Raw genomic sequence first — 19090 nt, forward strand, 5'->3', positions numbered from 1 at the left:
CGGATGACTTCACATCATTCACACATACTGTTTGAATACGATCACTAAGATAGGACGCAATGAGACCAAGCGCAGTGTCTTTGATTCCATAGTGGCTCAATTTAACTAAAAGAGTCTCGTGCTCAACGCAATCAAATGCCTTGGATAAATCACAGAAAATACCAATGGCATTCTGTGACCCCTCCCACGCATTGAATATATGCTTTAACAGCATTGCGGCCGCGTCGGTTGTTGATCGACCTTTAGTGAAGCCATACTGTTCAGAATGGAGTAGCTTATTTAAATTGAAATGCTGAAGCAGTTGGTTGAGCATGATTTTCTCAAATATCTTGCTCAGTGTTGGCAAAATTGAAATTGGCCTGTAATTGTTTGGGTCACTTTAATAATAGAGTACTACTGAAAACTTGCAAAATACTTGATCCCAACGGTCTAGAGTTATGAAATAACTTTTGTTTAGCTACACGTGTAATGCACCTAGGTATGAAGTCGAGCGAGCATATTAAAACAAAATTAGAAATCCAAGAGTGAAGCTCGCCCGACTTCATACCTAGGTGTATTACACGTGTAGCTAAACAAAAGTTATTTTTTACTTTTTAGTGTTTGTCGTTTTTGAAGTCGGTTTTATTTTTCTTTTGAAAATTTTTTATTTCACAATTTTTAGTGGCCCCACTGTACTATAATATGCTGTGCCCAGTTAAAACCCTACTGTTTACTAAGCTATTACACTGATCGCGAGCAATTTGCTCCTATCCATTGAGGAGTTCTGTTCTCCATCTCCGAAGATATTCATCAAATCTTCACCAAATTTATATGGGACCACCTGCACAGTATACCCTTTCAAACAAAAAAAATAATTTCCAAATCGGTCCAGGGGTCTTTGAGTAATCGGGGAACATACATAAAAAATAAAAAAAATAAAAAAAAAGATCCCGACGAATTGAGAACCTCCTCCTTTTTTGGAAGTCGGTTAATAAGAGTTCTGCGTTCGATTCAAAGATCACAAGTAGTTGCTTATTAATTCGTCGGTTTAAAACGATGACGATGATGTAAATAGCTAAGCTGACTAGATGAACTAGATATTTTAGCATAGGATTATAAAAATAAAAATAAACTGAAAACGTTTGTGGGAACAGCTTATAATTTGTATCAATTTCAACTTACCAAGGATAGCGACTACCATATCGTTTTGCATAACTTCCATGGACCCGTTGCAAATGTAGTGAATGTAAGTAAGCGCGTCTCCTTTGTGGACCAAATACTCCCCGGGGGCACAAAAATTGTTACGGATATGCAGTGATAATAGCTTGAGGCAACCCTGGGATGCAGTCTCGAATATCGGAAGAGATAATATCTCCCGGTGCAAATGTAACGAAACATCCCCCCGTAGCTCTTCTGGGAATTCCTTTAGAGTCTGCAATTGGATTAAATCACTCACAATTCGGTCATAAATATCAAGAAACAAATATATACCTACCGACAAAATATACCGATTTGAACGATATTTTTGCTACCGATAACCGACAATAACTGCAGCCTACGGATATACATACATACCTACAATTTAGAGGATCTCCTTCACACCTAGTAAATAATGCCCAAAAGTGCATTTAAATACCAATAGTTAGGATTGAGAGGAATAAATCCTCCGTTTATTCAGTTTTTAATTATTATTATACTTAACTAGAACTTAAGGTTAGGTTACCGACTAACCTTAAGAACTTAGCTAGTAGAACTTAGAACTAAGTTCAGGTTTCGTAGAATAGCGGGGCCGTCATAGTTGTAAATTAGTAAGTATAGGTAAATCAAAGGATATACTACTCTCAGATAAATGCTCTCTGGAAAACCAGGCGATCAACTTTTCAGTGGTGTCAGTCGACGCTATAATATTATTATAGCGGCCACTAGATGGCTAACTATGTGACGGCACTCTTGTCCTACCATACTAGAGCTTGTAGACAATATCCGAAAATCGGTTGGATGGATCATCAATCTATTTGACAAAAACTTTGATTACATTCTATTAAATTATTCAGCTACATTTCGAACAATTCGTCAAGAATTTAGCATGAAATTAGTAAAGTAAAATACAATTTAAGCTATCAGTTTAGTGGAGTAATATTATTTTTCATAAAAAAATTGTGGGCGGATTAAATTGAGCGGCAAATATTTCCGAGCCATTTAATTTAGATGAGGCCGAGTGAGACTTTTGCTGAATAACGGAGTGACGAATATTTATTTTGCATCAGAAAATTACGCAGAGCAGTGTTATTAAACACCTCATATTTATGAAAATTGAAAATCATAGTTAAGCTCTGTGACCTAGTTCACCTTGCTGCAAGTTGCAACAGCGTCGGTATAGGTATAATATATCAAACTCATAATCACCTACTCATGAAAATCAATATTCCACTCATAATAATCATTTAAAGTTATGAAAAACGGCATCTACTATTTTTAACCCCCGCCATAAATTTAACGTATGTGTCTGTCTATCTGTCTGTCTTTCTGTAACATCATAGCACTCAAATGGGTGGACCTATTTAAGTGCGATTTCTTTTATTTGAAAGTCTGTATAATCAAGGTGATTGTTAGCTAAGTTTGATGAAAATCTGTTCAGCCATTTGAAGATTATCAGCTGTTTTCTCAGCCGGTGTAAAGATCTCAGTAATCTAAATGATATTTATATTTAGTGGAGTCAATGAAGCCTTTTATTCAAAAGTTCTCAGAAACAGTTCCGATTTTGGTGTTTTTTTTTTAATTTTTGTTTTTTTTAAATATTATTTAAACTTTTGAAGCGGGGAAATAATTTTTAATACTATACACAATTGACGATCTATAACTAAAAAAAGAGCCATTTTTGCCCGTAGGTGTTTAGAGGTCATTTTATAGCATTTGACCTCCTCTACAACCTCTCAAAGAGACCGTAACGTTTTGTCGTGACGTAATGACCCGTACGTTATGTACAAATATCGTACGTAATTCAAAGAACACTTCTGAAGATTTGCTGTTTTACGTCTTCATTGACTTAGCCTTTATCTTATGGACTCGATTTCATCTACAAATACAAATGCAAATATTTTATTTTTAATGGTATTATGACGTTATGGTATGGTATTACATGGCAACTTTGACCTGTCGACGGTGATTTAAATTTTTAATTTACACTTGTGATAAAATTGTAAAAAAATTTGTATAAATTGCAAAAAGGACAGGCTCATCAATTTGTTTTGTGTAACAAGATTGGCGTCGATTTATTATTAGGTACAACCTTGCTTTAACAAATTCCGGGGGTTAGATATCAGTTACTCCATCGGTAACCTGTCATACCCGGGGGAAAATTAATGAGTAAATACTGATTTAATGCCGAGAAAAGCTATTTCAATTTATTTCAAAGTCCCAATGAAAATTAAACCAACAATAACACGAAAGTACCTATCCTATGATTGATTTGAAGCGAATATTTTACACTGAGATACAATAGATATATTATATAGGTGGAGTTAGCTCTTTATAACGGGCTCCAAAAGATTCCGAATCTTTCATACAATTTCCTTTAGTTGTAGAGATTTTTTCAGTGGTTGTAAAGGTAAAAGTAAGTCTTAAGTACTTACGTAAATTCAAGTGGATAGGTACCTAATGGTATATTAAAACGTTAACGTTATATGGAATTTTTCGTGAGAAGTTCTAGAGAGTAACTACCTATAGATAGAGTAAACGATATATAATAAACCTCCCTATGTAATTCTTGGTTCAGTGATCAGTCTGGGAGATTGCCTGAAACGTGAAACTTCAATTAAGTACATACCTCGTGTATATCAATGCCATGGTTGAGCGACCACATTGTCTGGAAGTAGTCTTGCATACGCTGTTTCAGCTCTTTCGGTATTTGGTTGATCGTTAGGAAGTCTTTGAGATCCCGCCATTTGCTTTGGTACATCGACCGACGGGAGTACATCCTTTGTATGATAGCGGTCACATTACCGAAGACTACAGCGTGCATTAAAGCTGCAAAAAATTTCAGGCAGTTCTTATCGCTAGTTCTGCAATACTTTATATTTACATTTAGCGATAGGGATTTGATGGTGGGAGATACTGTACTGTATTTTACTAGGGAGCTTTGCATCTAAATCACAAATAGGTAAATGGTATATAGTAACATACATTTTGAAAACTAAAATTACCACAAAAAAAGTATCGTTTTCACAGAACGACCATCATTATAATATTATTATTGGGTAGATGGATTAATTATACTCTTTATGAGACAGCAAGGTAATTTTTACATCATCTGTCTATTCTTATAGGTATATTTAAAATGTAGTAGGTATACGCGTGAGTATTAAATAGTGCAAAATAAAATATATTATATCAAATTGTATGGAATTTAATAGCTACGTACGCTTCTCGAGTTTGATAGACGGGCATTTTGATTGGCGCAACGTGAGCTTTTGCTCCCATGCCATTTTGCTAGGAAATAAGGGACGTAGGTATTTCGCGAATTATATCTGACGTTATTTTTACTTAAATAAAAGGTAGGCTTGTAATAAATTCTGAAAAGTGGACTGAAACTGAAACCGTTTCTTATCTTTTTCATATTGACAAATTGTTTTTCATCCTGGGAATTTATATGTTATTTAATTTTAGGATTTACTCTTTCACATAAGGATTTGTTTCCACTGCGGCGGAAAGGAAGAGAGCAATCAGATTAATCGGACCTCAATAATTTAATTGGTCTAACTCAACACGTCTTTGCTCCGCTTCAATGTAAACGCACCCATAAGTAGGTATACGGTTCCACTGAAGCCGAGCGGACGGAAGACGTGTCAACGGACCACTTAAAATTATTGTTAGATAACTTGATACGTCACGTCACGTCTGCACATCAACTCTCAATAATTTAAGCGGTTGAAAACTCCTCTCCGCTCCGCTCCGCTTTGGTGAAAATATACCCTAAAATCACTTCACCCAAAAACAGCTGATGGCGGATATCGTTACCTACTAATATTCAACTAGTATAATCAAATAATTATTTATCGTTATATTACACCCATAGATCTTATTTAAAATACACAACTCGTTGTAAGTAAAGAAAAATATAACAAAGCAAAGTAGAAGATTCCAACCTCCAACCAACATAGTGAGTATGCTGAAAATTTTCTCAGGCAAAGTGTTTGCTGACACGTTCCCAAAGCCAACACTGGTGAGCGACGAGCAAGTGAAGTACAGTGCTGTTACATAGCTTTCGCTGTGCGATATGTTGCCGATCGGCACTTTCAACCTGTCCGCTAAGTTATTGATCCAACCTGAATGACAATTAGTTATATTTTAAAATTTTTGCTTAGTCTAACTACACGGGTCTTTCCGCGAAATTCAAATTCAATTTGGTTTTCCGCAATTTGTTAACTAATACGACAAAGTAGGCTTATGGCATTCTAATTGCGCCAAAGCATACTTTGTGGTATTAGTTTACAAATTGCGAGAAACCAAATAAAATTTGAATTTCGCGGTTAGACCCGTTTATTGCGAATTAGATACAAAAAGTAAGAAAAACTGCAAGGCGACGACACACCAAACTATTTGCTATACAAGGAACTGTCTCATTACAGGGCGCGACGGCAACTTCTACGCACATTATAAACTATGCTACTTAAATAATATAGAGTATAGACTAAGAAGAGATTAAGTTCCAGAAATGAAGGTTTTTGCTCCAAGAAATGTCAATAAGAAAGCTTATAATGCATCTGGAATATAAAACTTTTCCCGCAAAATACAAGTAAAATAATGTTACGGGAGAAAGGAACAAAGCGGCTTAACAATTGATAAGAGCGCTGGATGAGGCGATTTTTCTTCCATTAGTTACAAACGGTTTTTATATCTAAGAAAAATTACACGTAGCTTTGTAGTACCGATAACAGATAGGTATTGTAAAAGCCATGTAAACAGTGTGTAAACTAGAAGAAAAATTATAAACATAGTGGATCCAGACAGAAAAATACAAACTTAGAGGTTCTACAACATACCTAAGTCCCAACTTTCATTTCTATGGTAGTCAATCTCCTTTTCAGCTATTATGAACCATATACAAGCCAGCCAATGCGCTACTAGGCTAAAAGACAGCATCAATAGAGTAAGTATAAGGGCTGAGTACTGCGAATATCTGTCCATCTTTTGCAGCAGACGAGCGAGTCGTAATAACCGAGTTAATTTAACAAGGTGCACATTCCCGTGGGTCGACTCCTGAAATAATCATCATATTACAACAATCTCTACTGCTATGTATGAACGATTATATTATACGATGATAATGTTACATCGTATCTATGTATTGTCTGTATATTATATTTATATAGTAATTATATAGCATAAAAAATAAAAACCTATATGAGCTATTTTTGAACATCAGACTGATGTTAGAGTTAAGTTATTCCGAATATCTAAAATCTAAATTATTAAAACAAAGAACCTAAAAGTAAAAACCTTAAAAAATATAGTATATATATCAGCAACAATTAAATATTTTAATAGTGCATGCCGAGTCCACATCGAGGAGATATAATTGCGTACATGTATCTTTGTCCGTGTATCATCTTGTATTTTTTTTTAAATTGTAGTCAGTTTTGTGGACTGAATAAAAAAGAAAAAAAAACAAATTATTATTATATCGCAATAATTTTATTACAGCTCCTGTAATAAAATTCATGTCTGTAATAATTGTAAAATATTTCTTTTTTAAGATAAGCTAGTATTTTAAAAATAGTAAATGCGTACTGTAGTCTGTACCTACCTAACTCCTTACAGTACCTACCTAAATATCTTGTCATCACAAGTGTAAATTAAAAATTTATAACACCCCCGACAAGTGAAGGTTACAGTAACTAGAAAAGACCGAAAAGACCTGATAACTTTCAAACGGCTGAACTGATTTTCACGATCTAAAGTATCTGAGTTTTCCAAAACATCATTTACAAATAAATAATTATGTATTTAGGCAACGTCCATCTTGACAGCTTGACATTTATCAATTGACATAATATTAAGAACCTAACGGTTATCTAACCTTCTTTGCTACAAGAAAACTAGAAAAGAGCTGATAACTCATAAACGGCTGAACCGATTTTCTTGGATTATAGCTAAGAACACTCTCGATCAAGCCACCTTTCAAGCAAAAAAAACTAAATTAAAATCGGTTCATTAGTTTAGGCGCTACGGTGCCACAGACAGATACACAGATACACAGATACACAGATACACAGATACACAGATACACAGACACACAGATACACAGATACACACGTCAAACTTATAACACCCCTCTTTTTGGGTCGGGGGTTAAAAAGGTCATCAAGTGATGCAAACATGATGCAAATAATAGTTTAATTTCTTCATTAAATATTTACAAAGCATTAAATAATGCCTATTTAAAAGTTACCTCGTATAATTATTTTTTAATTAGAAACTTAAGCAGCTCGTGAATTTTTCTCTGATCAACAACAGCTCTTTTGTTTCGTAAGTTGAAGGTCCTTTACTCTGGTGAAATTAAAGCAATTATATTTCTAACGACTAGGCGGTTATATTAATTAGTCGGAACTGAACTTACCGCACCGCTGTATACGTCTGAAGCATAAAGTAGGTCAAACGGAAGCGCGGCCAGGAGATCCACGACAAACCAACTCCGGATATAATTAAGGGCTATTGCTTTAGAATCGGACACTACTTCTCCTTTCTTACTTACAAATGTCGTCCGGAAATTGAGCATAATATCTGTAAAAATAGCGTTATTTGAACTAAACTTTGTGGGTTTGGTCTACATGACGTAAATATAACATTTTTTTGACCATGATCACGACCATCTTGCAAAAATGGGCATCACATGTTATTATAATGACTATGAACGTTATCACCATCGTCAAGCTTTAAACAGCTAGGATATGATGCTTAAAAACTAATGGGATATGCCTCCCTTTTCCACTGCAAGTTATTATTTAGTTCGTTTTTCATGACTTCATCAGATAAAATCGTGGTTAAGCTCAAATCTGTTGAATGGGAGGGCAAACATGTTAAATTTAATATAACGCTGACTGATTACTGAAGGTACATTATTCAAAGGGTACTTCAAAAAATATGTAGTAACTAAGTACAGGTAATAGAAGAAAAGCATGTCATACCAATAATAAATAGAGCTTCTACAACGACGTCACTCGTAACGCTAATTCTTGGGTGGCCTTCATCAACAAAACTGGCATTATAAGGAACCACAACAGCAACGTAAAATGTGGCTATAAGGATCAGCCAGTCCCAGAAGGTTTTAAAAACACCATAATGTGATATAATAAATCTTGACTTTTTTATTGCCGACGTTTTGTATTCGGGCAGCGGAGGATCGGATGAGTGCAGAAGGTTCTAAAATGGTAATTGCGTTAAAATTAACTGAAATAATTAAAAGTATAATAAATGGTATATGGATTGAAATGTTTTATGCTACGATTATCTATTTTCTAGTGTCATTGTGTTACCTTACTAACATTGTTGAGTTTTAATTTACTCTTCGCCTTATCTGGTTTATAATGTCCTGAAAGCTGGTAAAGAACTGCCCTGGAGCGCCGTCTGCCCATGTTCGCGGGCGAGGGCGCTTCGGGGTCAAGATTGCCATTCGGGTCTGGAAGTAGGCAACTAGATTCAGCTCGAAACCGGGCGCCCAAAAGTGCCGCTGCGGGTACAAATGGGGATAACGCTAGAGTGACCACGCCAGCCGAAGGCCGCACCGCGGCTCCTGTACGCACAAACCACCCTGTTACTATTTACCCGTGCCTTTTAGGCTCTCATACGCGATGCTTGCGAATAGATCGACGTCTAAGAGTTAGTGTAGTAGGTACTCATTTCCATTACCGTAATTATAAAATGAAATGAATAGGTAGGTATGTAAACGAAGTTGGAAGGGTCAAAGCGATTGCGATTCAATACAGCAATTGCGCTCGTACGAAGCATAGCGTATGATAGCACACATGTTTTATTTGCTAAATCAGGTCCTACTAATGAAAAAAGTTTTACGTAGGTACAAGATTTCCTTCTAGCGCGGAGGATTCTTTCAGCGATCTATTCAATGCTCATGCGGGGATAATCGAAATGAATATTCATGAGAAGAAATGTTTTCAGCGAAAACGAAAACTTGTGTTACTGAAGGAATATTTAATTGAATTACAGAAAATCTTGTACGGACGATGAAATATTATAAAATGCATGAAAAGATAACAAATACAAAATATTGAATTGAATAAAAGAATTTGACATTACTTTTACAGTTATTTACAGAAAATTGGTCGCCACTAACATTTTACAATTACTATTAAAGCACATACTAAGCAAAAGGATTTTAAGAAAAAAAAATTACTTTAATTCATTTCCAACCCGTTTTGAAATAACGTATACTTTTAAAAATAAAATATTTTAAATGACTTAAAATATATAAACAATCGCAAGTAATATCAACTATTGCTAACACTATACTGACTATACTGATTTTAAAATTTGAATAAAACTGTACAAAAAGAAACATTCATTGAAAAAGCGTGCATTCAATAGTAAAGTATGGATAATTTGGATATGTACCTACTAGGTAGTGTATTCTTTGAAATTTAATGAAAATACTAAGTATTGAGGTAGGTAGTTTGGTATAGGCACGTAAGGGAAGAATTATTTTAAATGAAATGAATTATTTAAGATGAAATACTTTTGTCATCGTGAAAAGGCTTTGTGCTACAAATGGGTAGGTAATTACCTGCTATAATTTTCTACACAAACCAATATACATATAAGTATATGAAATAAAAAGTATGAAAGCTTTGTGTTCGAAGAATGATACGCGTATGACAGAAATTCACAATCAATGTTCCACAAGCTGAACAGGTACCTACTACATTTTACAATAATTTTAGCTTTTTTATTGTTGTATTTCAAGAAAAATTTACAGGGTGGTTTTTATTTAAGTACTAGATAAATGTACCTATTTTTTTCAAAATCATACTTATACTACAATAATTAATAAAAATAACAAAACGTAGGTATATTTTAGTTTAATAAACTGGTAATGCAAATGCTCACTAAACCATACTATGTTCCTATATTAATAATTTATGAACTATGTAGGAAGACAGTAGAGTTAACAGGGCTCTCTCCGTCACTTACTCCATACAATCGTAGTTCCAATTTCAATTGAATATTAAGCAATCAAAGTCCATGAAATTTTGCAGACATAATCTAGAAACTAATTCTGTGCCTGTGGTGTTTTAGATTTTTCTAAAAATATGTAGTTTTAAAATTACAGGGGCTCAAAGATTTTAAGCTCAAAGATTTAGGGACTCAAAGATGGGTGAATGTTTAAGACCGCGTAACTTTGAAACCGAATATTTTAACAGAAATCTGGAAAACCACAGGCATAGATATTAATTTCTAGAATATGTCTGCAAAATTTCATGGACTTTGGTTGTTTACTATTCAATTGAAATTGGAACTACGTTTGTATGGAGCGTGTGACGGAGAGACTCCTTTTAAGTATAAAATATTACGTAAATTATTAATAATAATTTATAACAATGAAGTAACTATGTGCACAAAACAGCTTCGAATATAATACCATTACATTAAAGAATGAAGAGAAAAGAGAGAAAAGTTAATTAAAACGATTTACAACAATTAACTACTTCTCGCTACATGAACTCGACTAGTAGAATGAATAACATTAAATATTTATCTCTGAACAGAATTCTAATAAACACTTCAACAAACTTTACCGTGCCATGATGTGCACTTTAACTCGCTACGGCGAACGGGATCTATAGGAGCTATGGGAATCGATCTTAGGAAATCTATAAGACTAGAGCGATATGCTCAGTACACGTTATTACAATAATACAACCGAAAAAATCTTCGTGAATGAGGTCCCTCCGATAGGGGCTACAAATGTTCTTTTAAAAGAAGTAACCCTAGCGCCAGCGCATTCCATACAAACGTAGTTTAGTTCTCATTGGAAAATGGAATATTAACCAATCAAAGTTCATGAAATTTTGTAGACACGTTCTAAAAACAATTTTATTTGTGTTTCCAGATTTCTGTAAAAATATTTGGTTTTAAAGTTACACTGACTGAAACGTACAAATCTTAGGGTTACTTCTCTTATTTTGGTTCAATTAATATTTTTTTTACACAATTTTTAGTCTCGCCTTTTCGAAGCACTTACCGCTGTCGAACTCCTCATTAGTGTTCATGGCGGCCATCTTGGTGTTGGTGATATCCTTGAAAGAGGCGAGGAACAAAACCACTTCTCGTTTTTCATTTTTAATTGGGACGATATCGAGCAAGCACCAGAACGGCGTGCCTGTAAATAATAATGAAAGCTTATTCTGACTGAAATTAACAGTGTAAGTAATCATTAATCTGTTGAAAAGTCATTAAACAGTGTTTTTGGAGTAATTAGTGATATATAAAAAGTTACATTATGAAATCATGGTCTATACTTAACGTGCAATAAGTACTTAGATATGCGTGGTAAGTTTACACTCTACTCGAACTTCTTTTTAGGAAAAAAGGAACCTATTTATAGTATCATTTTGTTGTCAGTATGTCTGTTTGTTGTGTCTGTCAAGAAACTCATAGGGTACTTCCCATTGACCTAGAATCGTGAAATTTGGCAGGTAGGTAAGTGTTATAGCACAAGTAAAGGGAAAAATCCGGAAAACGTGAATATGAGGTTATATCATAATAAAATAAACGCGTACATAAGATATACATAAGTTATTCCGTATTCTGTGTCAGTAGCGTTTTATTAAAAGAAGTCTTCTTAAATGAGTGGGGACAAGCAGCTGTGTTTGTAAAAGTTTAATTTGGTCGAACGGAATCGTAAAGTTGTTATTGGTTTTGTTTACGATGGCGACTTGAACGAACTACTGCTGGGAAGCTTTAAAGGAAACGTTCTATGTTGGTACGAGTATATTGCTGAGTACTGACTCGCTTTAAAACTTTAAAATAATTTTATTTGAGACTCCAGCGGGTTGATCCGCTAACTCAGTATCTAGCACTAAATGATAGCCACCGAGTTCATTTTACATTGATTGGTTCTACATTGCTGATATTAAATAATTTCTCATAGAAAACCTTCAATGGATAATAAATAATTCAATGGACTAATAATAAAGATAGATTTTCCACAAAGCCGTAGCTTACTGCACTCACTATTATACCTACTCGTACTAGGAAAATACGTAGGACAATAGTTTTCGGGGCGGAATTTGTACCTAGTGCCTTTTAGGTTGTGGAGCTAATGAAGATATTATTTGCCTTGGCAAGTAGCTGAGAAATTTGATAGCTGAGAAAATTTAAATATTTGGTTCATTCTTATTTCAATTTCTGCCTTAGCTATTTGCTAATTACAGCAGCATTATAAAGTTTTCAACAAGTTTACTAATTCTAAACATCAGGACTGTAATTTTAATAAGAGGAAAAATAGCTTCGATAAAATATCTAACATAGTTTCAAAATTGATATGAAATGAAAAATGTTTACCATTCTTTTACGGGCTTGTTTCAGAAAACAGTTTTCATACTAGGCTAGGAAACTCTTAAACAACTTTGTGTTATGAAGATGTGGTAGGGGAACCATATTATCTTCGTGACTTCTACAGAGTGCTTGTAATTAATTTGATATTTTTATGCATTTATAGTTAAAAAGTTTAGGAGGTAGACTGGAAACCAGAAAAGTGATCGCATAAGTTCTCAACCGTTGGACGATTTTTTGCCCTCTCAAAAATCAACTATCAATCCCAAACAACAAGAGACAAAAGTTATAATTATGCAATTTTTGGCTATCTACTTTGGTACAGAGATACCTTCGTCTCCGGGGCGAATACTTATGCTCCTTTAATCCCAAAAAATCAAAGAGTTCCCTGGGGATTTTTAAAAACCTCATGAAATGAAATCTTTGCGAACGAAGAGATTTAAGTTTTAAGATAAAAGTTGCCAACTCTAATAAAAATATGGTAATAAATTGTTATAAACAATAATAATATGTTTACTGGTGGAATATATTATAATACCTATAAATTGTTGTAAGCATATCACTCACGTAAGTGAAAAATATTTCTAAGTATAATGAAAAAAACCGGCCAAGTGCGAAACAGACTCGCGCACTGATGGTTCCGTACTCGGGTATTTTTTCCAACATTTTGCACGATAAATCAAAAACAACAAATAAAACATAACAATAAATAAAAATCTGTTTTAGGATGTACAGGTATAGCCCTTTTCATATCATGATACCCCACTTGGTATAGTTATCTTATTTTGAAAATTAAAACACATTTTAATTTTTTTTAATTGACGTAACTACAAATTCACATTTTTCAGATTTATTCATGTACTTGTGCTATAAGACCTACCTACCTACCAAATTTCATGATTCTAGGTCAACGGGAAGTACCCTATAGGTTTCTTGACAGACACGACGGACGGACGGACGGACGGACAGACAGACAGACAACAAAGTGATCCTATAAAGGTTCCGTTTTTCCTTTTGAGGTACGGAACCCTGAAAAGGATATAAAGGCAAAAACAAACTTCTTTTCTTTCATTATAGGTGTGTAAGATGAAATAATAAGTATACTACATTATCGTCTACTGTCTCAACGACCTACAAAATAAACGAGCCTATTATTAAACTAAGCGTCCATTTATTTTCATGAAGGCAGTAATTTACCATCTTCATGGGAACGAAACTGTTTGTTTTGGGCTAATCTGAGATTTTGGGCTTCACTTAAGTATTAATTAAACATAACCAGGATATAAAGCAATGTAAAATTGAAACGCTTTGATGTTTATTTATCTAAATTGAAGATTTGACAATCAAATATAATAAGCGTACGTAGGTAGGTATGTACTTTTGTAATAAAAAGTTTTTTTATTCAGATACAAGTTAGCCCTTGACTGTAACCTCACCTGGTGGTAAGCAGGTGATGGTAAGTTACGACAATAGTTCAAACATAAAATATTGTTAAGTTCCATAGATATATGATATCAACACGCCTATTTCAGCATCGACTCACATATTTAGATCTGACCATAATAAAATTATTATAACATCGACTGAATCGGGTGAGAACAAAATAACTAAACGGATGGAAGTGCATCCGTTCAGTCGGACCTACCACAGATACGGGGTAAATAACGACAAACGTAGGCAATTTTCCTAAACCCTTGTTTAGCATAATAAGAAAAATCGTTAGATTTTACTTGACAGTCTATATCGTTATTTAACAATTTGGACCGCATTCATTTTACTTGTTTCCTTGGCAATTAATAAAATAGTTATTTATATTGGTCTGTTACCATTTTTCTTGTAGAAAATGAGTTCAAGCTTGAGTTCATGTTTGGAGTCGAGGGCCGCGTCGATTTCATGGCGGTGCTCCTCCCTCGTGTCCGGGCCATGCAGGAACTTGCACGCGCAGCCCTTCTGCATGATGTGCGCTCGAGCCCACCCCGTCAGCTCGCAAAACCCATCCGAACAGTACACGATAGGGTATGATGGCACTTGCGCGTTCCCCAGCACGAAGTTGCTATCTGAAATAAAAAAACATTCACTTATTTACTTATTTCTTCAATGCTTAATTTTTTGTCTTGTTAGTTGTTATAACGATATCAGGGGGCACGGCAGTGCCCCCGCCAAGACGAGCCAAACGCGGCGGCCGGGGCGCTACGTACCTTTTTCTCGAAGTGTTTCGCCGTATTTTCGACCTGTCATAACTTCGGTCTGGATGACGCTAGAAAGCTGAAATTTTCAGTATAAGGTGTCCTTAGCAAATTTACCAAATATACCAAATATCAAATATCTAGCTTTTATGGTTACAGATTTATTGATACCTAAAATACGCCGATTTCGTCCCTCACTGATGATCATCAAAACCTCTACTCAAAACCTCTAAGGTACTTCCCGAAGTCCTAGAAGACTGAAATTTGGTATGTAGACTAGAAATTGCATACAAACAACAGGAAAATTAAGACTTTGGAAATGCCCCCCCTCTACCCCTCTTATGAGAAAAGCAAATCTGTAAATTCTGTCGCTAGAATGCTGATATTTTCAAGATAAGATGTCCTTGGCAGACTTATTAAACGCACTGAGTATCAATTGTCTAGCTTTTATAGTTTCAGATTTATTGACAGTCAAACTTCTAGTCTGTAATTCTAGGACACTTCCCGAAGTCCTAGAAGACTGAAATTTGGTGTGTAGACTAGAAATTGCATACAAACTACAGGAAAATTAAGACTTTGGAAATTCCCCCCCTCTACGCCTCTTATGAGAAAAGCAAATCTGTAAATTCTGTCGCTAGAATGCTGATATTTTCAGGATAAGATGTCCTTGGCAGATTTATTAAACGCATTGAGTATCAATTGTCTAGCTTTTATAGTTTCAGATTTATTGACAGTCAAACTTCTAGTCTGTAATTCTAGGGTACTTCCCGAAGTCCTAGAAGGCTGAAATTTGGTATGTAGACTAGAAATTGCATACAAACTACAGAAAAATTAAGAAATTGGAAATTTCACCCCTCTACGCCTCTGTATGGGGGAAGCAAATCTGTAAATTCTATCGCTAGAATGCTGATATTTTCAGGATAAGATGTTCTTGGCAGATTTATTAAACGCACTGAGTATCAATTGTCTAGCTTTTATAGTTTCAGATTTATCGACATTCAAAACCTCTAGTCACAAATTCTAGGGTACTTTCTGAAGTTCTAGAAGACTGAAATTTGGCATTAAGTAGGAATTTCAACAATTATAAACAACAGATAAATTAAGAAATCGGGTCCCCCTTCATCCCCTCGTATATGAGATTCACATCTGTAAAATCTGTTGCTCGAATTCTAAAGTTTTCAGGATAAGATGTCCGTGGCAGATTTATCAAACGTACCAAGTATCTGTGTATCTAAAAGACTGAAATTTGGTATATCTGCTTCAAAATTGAGTTGCAAGATTCCACCCGAACAAACATATTTACATACGAGTACATTGCAAGTTGAATAAAAGCTTTTAAAAAAAGAGGTAACGATAGAGAGTGGGCCATGAAAATGATGTACCTACAAAAAATAGATCCAAAAAAATCTAGGGCACCTGCCAAAAAGAAATGAAATCCCACCAAAAACATTTCATGTAACAAGTGTAAATTAAAAATTTATAACACCCCCGACAAGTGAAGGTTACAGTAACTAGAAAAGAGCCGATAACTATCAAACGGCTGAACCGATTTTCTTGGATTATAGCTAAGAACACTCTCGATCAAGCCACCTTTCAAACAAAAAAAACTAAATTAAAATCGGTTCATTAGTTTGGACGCTACGGTGCCACAGACAGATACACAGATACACAGACACACAGATACACAGATACACAGATACACAGATACACAGATACACAGACACACAGATACACAGATACACATGTCAAACTTATAACACCCCTCTTTTTGGGTCGGGGGTTAAAAAGGTAGCCAAGACTCACAAGTTCATAATGTTTTCACTGTTAAAAAGTTATGAGATCTCTAGTAGAGCCAAGCCCCTAGCTGAGCTTAGATTTGTGCTGGCCATGGGACCTATCCCAAGTCCAAAGTAATATAGCTCTTAAATGTTCTTGACTGTATCAAATTTATAACAATAAATAACAAATCACTCTACTTACAAGCTCTGATTCTACAAACCCTATATCTTGGTAAAAAAAGTACGGCTTGGCCGTTTACAGTTCGTGGATTTTTTAACATCTAAGCCCGGAATTGCTTCTGCAACCATCACGAAGTACAATACAAATTAGTAATTGTCGAACAAACTATTCCTTAAGGCCTTAAAATATGTTATGTCATGTAATAGTTTTACGAACATTAAACGGCCAAGCCGTCCTTTTTTACCAAGATGTAGGGTTTGTAGAATCAGAGCTTGTAAGTAGAGTGATTTGTTATTTATTGTTATAAATTTGATACAGTCAAGAACATTTAAGAGCTATATTACTTTGGACTTGGGATAGGTCCCATGGCCAGCACAAATCTAAGCTCAGCTAGGGGCTTGGCTCTACTAGAGATCTCATAACTTTTTAACAGTGAAAACATTATGAACTTGTGAGTCTTGGCTACCTTTTTACATGAAATGTTTTTGGTGGGATCATATCTACGAGTACATCGAATGAAAGAGTTTGAACTGAATTACTTGGTTTTTAGAAATTTGAAAGAATTGTTTAAAAATTTAAAATTAATTTTTGTATGACATTTTTTTCCAGTGTTTAGGTTTAGGTCAATGAATATATTACTCTGGTTGAGGTATTGAGTTTCTTGGCTAAGTTCCTAGGCTTCCTAAGTTTTTGACGAACAATTTTTTGTAATGGATATAATACATAGTTATACCTACTTAATATTGCCATCAGTTTAAAATAATTCAGTAGTATGACCTATAGGTAAATATTACGATTAACTATAACGTATTCAAGTGTCATGTAATGATTGATAGTGATCATAATATATCGCGATCAATCATGATCGATTTCCTGAGAAACAAAAGGGAAGTTGTGTTATAATTAGAAAAGCCATAATCATTTTAATTGGGCGATTACGAAAGGTGAAATGTGATATACGCTGTGACGCTACCCCAACTTAGGCAAATCACCCCAATTTAATATCCCATTATTATGCTAAATGTGGATCCTGCAAAAGCCTATCTATGTTATTGTTATTTTAGGCGAAGCATTAGCTAGATAGGTTAAATTAAAGGAAAACTCAATTTCATAAGGTGATCTAGCTTAATGATACAAACACAACCCAACCCATACTTGCTACGTAGTACGTATATATACCTACGATAGCCTCTACGCGTCACGGCTTTGGAAAATGAAATTTAGATCTATCTACTGCGCAGCCCTTCATGCAAATAGTACTACGCTACCTCAGATAAAGAATTCTAGGATTCGGATCGGATACAGTACCACAAGAGCCTGAATTTCAGGCTCTTCAGGCCTAGACCAACGCTAGGTGTTTAAATAAACCACTACGATCATTCATATTACTATACAATCACTATATTATAAACATTCGCACTTTGACCCTAAAACACGTTCCTTTATTCAAAGCAAACTTTCAGTTAAAATACTAAAAGGGCCGTCGTATCCAAAGTTAGTTTTATCAGTATGAATAATGCATATCAAAAATCTATCGTATGCTAGGGTAAAGGGTTAACATAAATAGTAGAGAATAAATTGTTATTCTCTTGAGACTAATCCGGCTTTTCAACGCTCCCAAATCTAAATATCGATACCAAGTAGGAAAGCTTTAGTATGTAGAACTTTTATGTAGACATTTTATGTAGCGAGACAGCTCTTGCACTATTTTATCGATTATAAAAAACAAAATTGTAAACCATATACCGTATTTATACATAGGTAGAAAGAATAAGGCACCTCGACAAAAATTAAAATACCCAAAATCAAAAAAGGTGAAATAGTGATGCTTATATTTTACGCCGTCTTGAGACACCTTTTATTAAAATAGCGTATTTTTTTTTCAGTGCCAATAAGGTACCTTAGGTAAGTATCACAAAAAATATTAAATGAAAAGTAGACAGTTCGTGTGGCTCCAGCTCCAGAAAATATTATTATTGAACTAGGTACGCTACTCATAAATCTTGTTAATTTATTAACCAACTTCCAAAAAAGGAGGAGGTTCTCAATTCGTCGGAATCTTTTACCTTTTTAACCCCCGACCCAAAAAGGGGGGTGTTATAAGTTTGACGTGTGTATCTGTGTATCTGTGAGTCTGTGTATCTGTGTATCTGTCTGTGGCACCGTAGCGCCTAAACTAATGAACCGATTTTAATTTAGTTTTTTTTGTTTGAAAGGCGGCTTGATCGAGAGTGTTCTTAGCTATAATCCAAGAAAATCGGTTCAGCCGTTTGAAAGTTATCAGCTCTTTTCTAGTTACTGTAACCTTCACTTGTCGGGGGTGTTATAAATTTTTAATTTACACTTGTCTTATATACTGTAATCATCGACTGACAATAATGACTGTAATAAATTAAATT

General features: G+C 34.7%; 1 protein-coding gene across 4 annotated transcripts in view; it reads right to left on the bottom strand.

The window, feature by feature from the left end:
- Positions 1-19090, bottom strand: part of LOC123880467 (potassium voltage-gated channel subfamily H member 8-like) — a 108901-nt gene that overhangs the window by 11943 nt on the left and 77868 nt on the right. The window contains exons 3-11 of one of the 4 annotated variants that reach the window (XM_045928625.1): positions 14373-14603; positions 11234-11371; positions 8523-8707; positions 8166-8400; positions 7598-7761; positions 6021-6237; positions 5124-5303; positions 3806-4005; positions 1162-1411 (exon numbers count right to left, since the gene is read on the bottom strand). In XM_045928625.1, coding sequence (XP_045784581.1) covers positions 1162-1411; positions 3806-4005; positions 5124-5303; positions 6021-6237; positions 7598-7761; positions 8166-8400; positions 8523-8707; positions 11234-11371; positions 14373-14603 — 1800 coding nt within the window. Of the gene's footprint in view, positions 1-1161; positions 1412-3805; positions 4006-5123; positions 5304-6020; positions 6238-7597; positions 7762-8165; positions 8401-8513; positions 8771-11233; positions 11372-14372; positions 14604-19090 lie in introns of all 4 variants that reach the window. The other 3 variants (XM_045928619.1, XM_045928613.1, XM_045928603.1) reach the window with 3 other exon arrangements.

This window comes from Maniola jurtina, chromosome 3 (assembly GCF_905333055.1).
Source record: "Maniola jurtina chromosome 3, ilManJurt1.1, whole genome shotgun sequence".
Lineage (NCBI taxonomy): Eukaryota > Metazoa > Arthropoda > Insecta > Lepidoptera > Nymphalidae > Maniola > Maniola jurtina.